Source organism: Nannospalax galili, unplaced genomic scaffold (genome assembly GCF_000622305.1).
Source record: "Nannospalax galili isolate Female #2095 unplaced genomic scaffold, S.galili_v1.0 scaffold610, whole genome shotgun sequence".
Lineage (NCBI taxonomy): Eukaryota > Metazoa > Chordata > Mammalia > Rodentia > Spalacidae > Nannospalax > Nannospalax galili.
This window is the reverse complement of record NW_008329141.1, coordinates 574915-583219: the sequence shown is the minus strand read 5'-3', so window position 1 is coordinate 583219 and position 8305 is coordinate 574915. Positions and strand designations below refer to the sequence as shown.

Below are 8305 nucleotides of genomic sequence, written 5' to 3'. Positions count from 1 at the left end.
GTCCTCTAAGTTTAATGAGAATCCATTCATGTCTCTGCATATGGTTTGGCAATAAGTAGCCCAATAGAAAGGAACAACTTTTATATGTCCAAGGACATCAGTTTAATAATTTCAAAATTAAAAGGGTAGTTAACATCCTTTTATCCTAATCTCACCCCCCTAAAATTTTTAGGGCCTGAAGTAAAATTTAAAGGTGTCTTCCACCCAGTGATCATTTCTCCGGGTAGAATTGAAGAACTGAGTGTTGTAAACCAGGCCTGCGATGGTGAGTTCTTAAAGTCTTTGTTTTCTTGGTTAAATACTCTAATCAATTCAGTAACTTTGTCTAGCAGACCAACAGAAAGAGAATTGTTTCTGGTCATAATACACAGAGTCTTTTCGATAAGAATGATGACATCCAGGGGAGAAGGTATGGGCTCCAGGAAGAATTCCCTAAAGTTCTGTTAGAGGCTGTCTGAATAGTCAGCATTTTTTAGCTGCAGTATCAGGGAACTGTAACAGTTCAAGGGAGGTTCTATACCAGTGCTGAACAAAAGATGAAGATGAATGGATCACTGTCTTTGTGCTCCAAAACACAGTAGCAAGCAAAGCAAGTCTCTGTATTAAGCAGCTTACAGATGGGCCTTTTCATTTATTGATTTAAAGGCAGTGAGAAGCTCACTTACCCAAATCTTAATTTTATCAGCTGTAAGGAGAGCCAATTGATAGCTCTTGTTTTTTTTTAATTAATGGAGATTATCTAAGATATTCATCATGCTTGATAGAATGAATGCTCAAAGAATCTAGCCTTCAGGGCCTCTACCACCGACTGCATCATTATCCCTACTGCTCCCCGTCTACCACTTCTACCACCACCATTATCACCACTGTCATCACCACCACCATCACCAATAAGCACAGCAACATATATTCAATAGAAAGAGTCTATGCCTATAGCTTTGGTCTAACATTTAGATGCCATGAATGATCACATTGTGTATCTTACACAAGACTTTATTTCAGGGATAACACTAGGTGCTGGCCTCAGCCTGGATCAGGTGAAAGACATTCTGGCTGATGTGGTCCAGAAGCTCCCAGAAGAGAAGACACAGACATACTGTGCTCTTCTGAAGCATCTGAGAACTCTGGCTGGGTTCCAGATCAGGAACATGGCTGTATGTATTTGACAACAGTAAACTCTGGCATGCATCTCTTGGGTGACTGTAGTTGATGACTTGTTTTTGTTCTTTAAAACAGACAAAAAGAACAGCTCTCCAAAGCCTTGCTTAATCTTTATTTTAGCACTTAGGTTTTGTAATTACACAACAGAAGTAAAAGTAACTATTTTCAACAGTCTTTAGGGGGCCACATCGTGAGCAGACATCTGGACTCAGATCTGAATCCCCTCCTGGCTGTGGGTAACTGTACCCTCAACTTGCTGTCGAAAGGTAAATGGCAGCTTCTACTTGGGGCTTATTAAGCCCAATCTGTTCATTTTCTCTATGGAAAGGTAGGAAATTATATTTTCCTTCATATTAGCAATTTTCTATGCCTTTCTGGAGGCTGAAAAGTTGGTCAGTCTGGTCCTAGTACCATCTCCCAATCTCTCTTCCTGTTTCTTCTTGAGACCTTGCTCTATCAAGGCTACCAACATTTTGACATTGAGACATGATGTTGTCTGTCAATGTGTTAAGCTGCATTCTCACCTATCCTGGGATGCATGTGACCTTTGGTCACAGGTTAGACACATCTGCTAGCTGTTTGCTCACCCTACATTGAACATGCTTGCATTGGTTAATGTCCAGGTGTGAGCTGATTATTGGCAAGAACCATACGCTCTGAGAGCTATTGGGCACCTTTTTTGGAGATGTTCTCCTGTGGCAATGGGGTGTTTGGCTCCCACGCTATGTTCTGGTCTCATACTTAAGGACCCATAATCTTCCTACAGAAGAGAAGACACAGACATACTGTGTTCTCTTGAAGCAGCTGAGAACTTGGAGATTATCTAAAGCACTTAGCATCATGCTTGACAGGAGTGGTTAAAGAATCTAGCCTTCAGGACCTCCTTCATAACCTTCAAGACCTGCATACAAGTTGTTTTTAGTTGAAGAATGACTGAGCTTTGTGCTATTTTTATGTACTTGACTTTTGTTTTTGAAGCTCAATGCAAGAATTTTGTCTCCCTTACTCCAATTTATCTGATGATTGTTAGGAAATTCTAATTGGTCCTTTACAAACATTGTGGGGGGGGTCATTTAAAAATGTAAGCTAGCTTCTGTGACCTACATTGTTAAACATCTACTCCTTACATCATCTAAATTACCAAATCTCAAGGAAGTTTCAGAGTTTTCAGTTTAAATAACACTCCTTTGCAAAAAGTCATGCCCTGAGAAATAAGGTTGGATGAGAGAATTCAAACACCAAACCTTCTGAGATTTTTATCCCCAAGTTATATTTTGTTAAGACTTTAAACTGTTTCAGCCTCCAATACTAAAAAAAAATTAAAATTAAAAAAAGAATTCTTTAGATGTGGGGGGGGGAGGTATAAACAAATAATACTTCCGTGGTGTACAGATTCACTGAAGGGTTTTTGTTGTTGTTGTTGGTCTTTTTGAGACAGGGTCTCCCTGTAGCCCCAGCTGTCCTGGAACTCACTATGTAGACCAGACTGGCCTTGAACTCACAGAGATCCACCTGCCTCTGCCTGGGCCATGTGCCACTCGCCTGGCAAAGGTAGCTGGGGAGACAAGCGTGGGTGCTGGGAACCGAACTCTTGTCTTTTATGGTTGTGAGCCTGAGCCTTTAACGGCTGCACCAGCTCTCCAGCCCTTTGTTTTTATTTTTAATTTACCACTATTGTACATATTAGGGCTCTAGTTGCAAACAATGAATGAAATGCTGAAGATTGGCTTGGTCAGATATCAAAAGCGATGCTATATCTACTCCTTCCTAGCAAAGCTCAGTGAATTGTGCTGTTGGGAGGGGGACTGCTCAGCTCCCAGTTCTGCTTGAAGCTCTGGCTCCTCTCGGTGTTTTTACCTGCAAGCAAGCAGATCAGAAAAGAGAGAGGGGGCAGGGCTAGACCAGAAGAAACATCACAGGATGCGTTCAGAGAAGAGCACTTCTTTCCTGCAACAACCCATTTCCTCGGGAATTTGGTAGAACTGTTTCCAAGTTTGGGAAGTTTGTTCGGTAGACTGAAGATTCCAAGGAATGTGCCATTTCTTTCTGCAGAAGGGAAACGACAGATTCCTTTAAATGAGCAGTTTCTTCGCAAGTGTCCCAGTGTGGATCTTAAGCCTCAGGAAGTCTTGGTCTCAGTGAACATCCCCTACTCCAAGAAGGTGAGTGACCTTTCCTTTCCACTTCCTGGTTCCATCTGTGTGTCTATAGGTTGTTTCTCCCAGCATGAGTGGGCTCAGAAGAAAGGCGTGTGATTGCAGAGGAGATGAAAGTTTGCTTTAGGAACTCACAGGGCGCTGTTTCAAGACTTGTGCGTTGTCACTTTAACCAGGTCACTTGCTGCAGAAACACCCCCCACACACACTATTTCTAGAACCAAAAGACCTTTCTCTTTCTTTCCCTGTCTCAAACTGGAAAATTACTTTCTAACAGATTTTAAAAGATTATTTGTCCCACCAAATGTCTTCTTTAAATGAGATAAAAAATACTATACCTCTGCCTAGATCTTGAGGTTTGAAAGAGGCTTAAAAAATTACATTTGCAGCAAAACTTAGTGGAGGCAAGCAGAGGTTTTTGGAGTCAGACTCAGGACTAAGTTCTGGTTTCAAAAATGAATTAATTACTGAATCATCCCAAGTCTAGGGTTCTTTATTTATAAAATGGGAATTATCAAGCCTGCCTACAGGATGTAATCGTTTACAGGGCGGCCAAAGAACCACATACACAGAGGCTTAAACAATGAAGATTTATTTTCTAGGATTCCAAGGCTAGAATTCATTGATATCAACATGTCAGTGGGATTGGTTTCTTCTTTTGAGACCTCTGCCCCTTGACCTGTAGGCTTCTGCCTTCTTGTGGTTTTTATCTTTCACATCTATGTCCTAATTTCCTCTTCCTTAAAAAGATACCAACTAGGGCCGGTCAGTGGGATTGGTTTCTTCTTTTGAGACCTCTGCCCCTTGACCTGTAGGTGTCTGTCTTCTGCCTTCTTGTGGTTTTTATCTTTCACATCTATGTCCAAATTTCCTCTTCCTTAAAAAGATACCAACTAGGGCTGGGCGTGGTGGCGCATCCCTTTAATCCCAGCACTTGGGAGGCAGAGGCAGGCGGATCTTTGTGAGTTCAAGGCCAGCCTGGTCTACACAGTGAGTTCAGGTCAGCTGGGACTACAGGGAGACCCTGTCTCAAAAAGAAAAAAAAAAAAAAAAGACACCAAGCATTTGGATTAGGGCCTTGACTAGTGACCTCGTTTAACTCTATCCCCTTAAACACCTTATACCCCACATTCTGAAGTCCTGGAGATTAAAGAGAGGGGACACACACACACACACCTCCCGGTGTGTAGTTGTCACTCAATGTGGTTCTACGTGCACCATTTTTTCTTTCAGTGGGAATTTGTGTCAGCCTTCCGACAAGCCCAGCGTCAACAGAATGCACTAGCAATTGTTAATTCAGGAATGAGAGTCCTTTTTGGAGAAAGAGATGGCATCATTAAGGAGTTATCCATTTTTTATGGAGGTGTTGGTCCAACCACCATCAGTGCTAAGGATTCCTGCCAGAAACTCATCGGAAGGTAAGACGTCATGTCCTTAGACTTCAGGTGACAAACTGTCCTATGGAGAGCTGCAGTTTTAAGAAGAAAAATGTTTAGTGTCTCTCAGTTAATGGCAGAAAATTCCAACAAGATTTCATAATCATTTCCATTTCTCAACTTTAGCAAACTCAGAAGTGAGCATTATATAGTCTGTCTGTATTGAAGTATGTAAGCACACAAATTGTGTGTGTGTGTGTGTCAGAGAGAGAGAGAGAAAGAGAGAGAGAGAGAGAGAGAGAGAATACCAATTCTGAATAGCAAGAATTTGCATTCTTTTTTTGTGGAGGGAATAATTTACCATGATGAAAAATAGGTAATATGATAATCGATTAGTAATTATTCCGTTTGTTTAACCAACTTTTTATATCAGTTGATAAAACTAATAGCTAATGTTTCTTTGGAAAATTTACTAGTTGAACTTATAATGAATCATGATTTAAAGCATGCTGTAAACCTTTAATTAGTCAGACTGTTCAATATCTTAGTTCAGTCTCTATTAATTACATGAACTCAGTCAGTTTATTTAACTTTGTGATACCTCAGCCTCCTCATCTGTCAAAGATGAGAATCATACTTACTTGGTATGGCAGCTGAGGGGCTTAAATAAGTGAATAAACACACAGTACTTAAAGCAGAATCTGGCATATAGTAAATGTCCTAGTGATAGATGGATGACGGGCCAGTAACTCCTGGACTAAGGATTTTAGATGGATGAGAATGTGGTGGGACCCAGTCCAAGTGCTTTGACAGTAGTAGAACACCTTGAACTTGGGCTGCCTGATCTGGAGCTTGCCCTTTTGTTTCCAGCAATAAGCAAGCTATGTGCCTTACCTATTAGTTGAACCTGTGAGATATAACGGGTCTGGCCAGGCTGAGTCGCCTCCTTTGCTTCTCACAGGCCTTGGAATGAAGAGATGCTGGATACAGCATGCAGGCTGGTTTTGGATGAAGTCATCCTTCCAGGCTCAGCTCCAGGTGGGAAGGTGGAATTCAAGAGGACCCTCATCATCAGCTTCCTCTTCAAGTTCTACCTGGAAGTGTCACAGATTTTGAAGGAGATGGTAAATGAAAATGGCAAATATTAGCTTTCCTTGTACTGCCCCAAAGTACTGTGGTACTTAGTCCCCTAAGGAGTTGTAGAATACAAAAGATGAGAAATCAGAAGCACATGGTGTTAGTGGGCTTCCAGTGGGCTGTCTGCAGATGACTGTGAGTTTGAGGAAGAATTACACAGCAAAGACTTGCACAGGATTTTTTAAGCATCACTCAGTTACTCTGACCTCTCATCTGTCTGGATAATGCTGAGAAAACTTGCTAATGGTTTCAGGTTTGTTTGTTTTTTTTTCCACTTACTCATGTAAGCCACTTTCTTGTGTTTGGCTTTCTTCTCTGGGTTCAACTTCATTTCTGTCACTCATGAGATGATGGCAGCCAGTGCACAACAGTGCTGCGAAGTGGGTCATTGTAGGAAAAAGTCTTAGTACGCTCCGCAGTGCTTCAGAGGGCTTGCTTAAAGTGGCGGCACTGTGACAGCACTGGTAATAAGCAGGCACTCCTTTGCCTGGTTTCCCTTATGGCAGTTGCAAGGTTGTTGCCTAGGGAAGACACAACTGAAAGCATTTCTCTGAATAAATTTTTGGGTCCTCAAGGAAACTGGAGCCTTATAGTCCTCACAACCTCACATTACAGCCAATCCAACTAGGCTAGAAGCCACAGCTCCCTGTGTAGTATGGAAATTTACACGGTAACGTTAAAGGAGACAGACAGTCCTCTCATAGGATGTCTGTTGAAATATCTTCTCAGTACAGACGGGAATAAATAAGAATAAAAAATTTGAGACTAGAAGCTTCAAATCATATTTAAATGACATCTTTTTAACCAAGTCATCAAAAGTGAAAACTTAGGGGGCTGAGAGATGTCTCAGTGGGTAAGAGCACTGTTGGGATTTGGTTCTCAGAACCAACACGGTGGCTAACAATCATCTGTAACTCCAGTTCTAGGGGATCCAATATCTTCTACTGACTTCTGTGGGCATTACATGCATAGGTGAATCACATACATGTAGGCAAAACACTCATACACATTAAATAAAAATAAATAATGTATATATTTAAAGTAAAAAGTTACAACTAATTGTAGACACTCCTAATGAATAACAGACCAATACAATTTCTTGGTGGATCAAATGATTTAATTTAAAACGTCTGTCTTTTAGCCTTACACTTTCCATCTAACTTCTGCTCATTAAAAACAATAACTTTTGTTAGCTTCATTTTCTATTAAAATTATTTAAATTATAAAAATAATCATTAGCTGTGTGTGGTGGCACATGCCTTTAGTCTCAGCACTTGGGAGGCAGAGGCAAGTGTATCTCTGTGAGTTCAAGGCCAGCCTGGTCTACATAGTGAGTTCCAGGCCAACTAGGGCTACAGGGAGATCCTGCCTCAAAAAGACCTAAATAAATAAATAAACAAATAAATAAATAAATAAATAAAATCATTAAATATATTGTTAAAGGTCTTGTATAAAAATCACTTGCCATTGGCCCATTTCCTCTGGTTCTAAGGGATGTTCTTTCTGGGGATTGAAAGGCATCCTTCTGCAGGGGGATGGCAGTGGCACCCCTTTCTGCCTGCTTGGCAGGAGTTTCAGGCACATTTACTATGATGGGCTTCAGTTCCAACTCTTTCCTCCTTTGAGTTTTCTCTTTTTTGTTTTATTTAGCTCTATCTTCCTGTCGTATTGGTGTCAACATCCCCAAATTAGGAAATCGTCTTGTCTAGATGATGTTGAGAAAACTTACTAATTATTGGAAAATAATCTTAGGAAACTCAGAGGCAGTGACAGTGAGCTAATTTCAGGTGCCTCATCACACTGTGTGGATGGCTATGTACCTTTCAGGGCTCCTGTCCTAAGGTCAGGAAGTTGCTTGGACTTCCGTTGCTTTGAAAGGGTCAATAACTTAAACAGTGCTAGACTCAGAGTATGCTTGCTAAGGATCATAGTATCTAACCCTATTCTTTTCAGGACCCAGGTCACTGTCCTAGCCTGGCAGACAGACATAAGAGTGCTTTAGAAGATTGGCATTCTAGACATCACTGGAGAACGCTAACCCACCAGGTTAGTAGGTGTGTGTGTGTTTATGTGTGTCTGTCTGTCTGTGTTTAAATTCAAAGACTGGGTTACAGTGCCCTCACCTGGATGTCCCTACTTGTTTCTCAGTGTCCCTCAAGCTTCATAGTCCTGAGCTCCCCTTCCAATGATTCATAGCCTTTGTCAATGTTAATTAACATTTCACCACCAGGCAGGCAGTGTAGTTCAGTGATTGAGCACTGGCCTAGCATGAACAAGGCCAGAAGATTGATCCCTAGTTAATGCAATTAACACTAAGATGTTTGCATATGCATTTCTAATCTCTATATATCTGATTTTTACTAGTCACAATCAGTTACTTTCTGAGCTCCTTGGTATCTGAGCATGATATAAAGTCATCAGGTAGATTCCAATGGTAATGTTTTTCACATCTACTAATTATTAAGGAGCAAATTT

At 41.0% G+C, this 8305-nt stretch overlaps 1 protein-coding gene across 1 annotated transcript in view; it reads left to right on the top strand.

The window, feature by feature from the left end:
• Aox1 (aldehyde oxidase 1) overlaps positions 1 to 8305 on the top strand; it is a 77719-nt gene that overhangs the window by 22982 nt on the left and 46432 nt on the right. Inside the window, exons 13-16 of the mRNA XM_008833326.3 lie at positions 3214 to 3323; positions 4551 to 4735; positions 5655 to 5817; positions 7784 to 7876. Coding sequence (XP_008831548.1) covers positions 3214 to 3323; positions 4551 to 4735; positions 5655 to 5817; positions 7784 to 7876 — 551 coding nt within the window. The remainder of the gene's footprint in view (positions 1 to 3213; positions 3324 to 4550; positions 4736 to 5654; positions 5818 to 7783; positions 7877 to 8305) is intronic.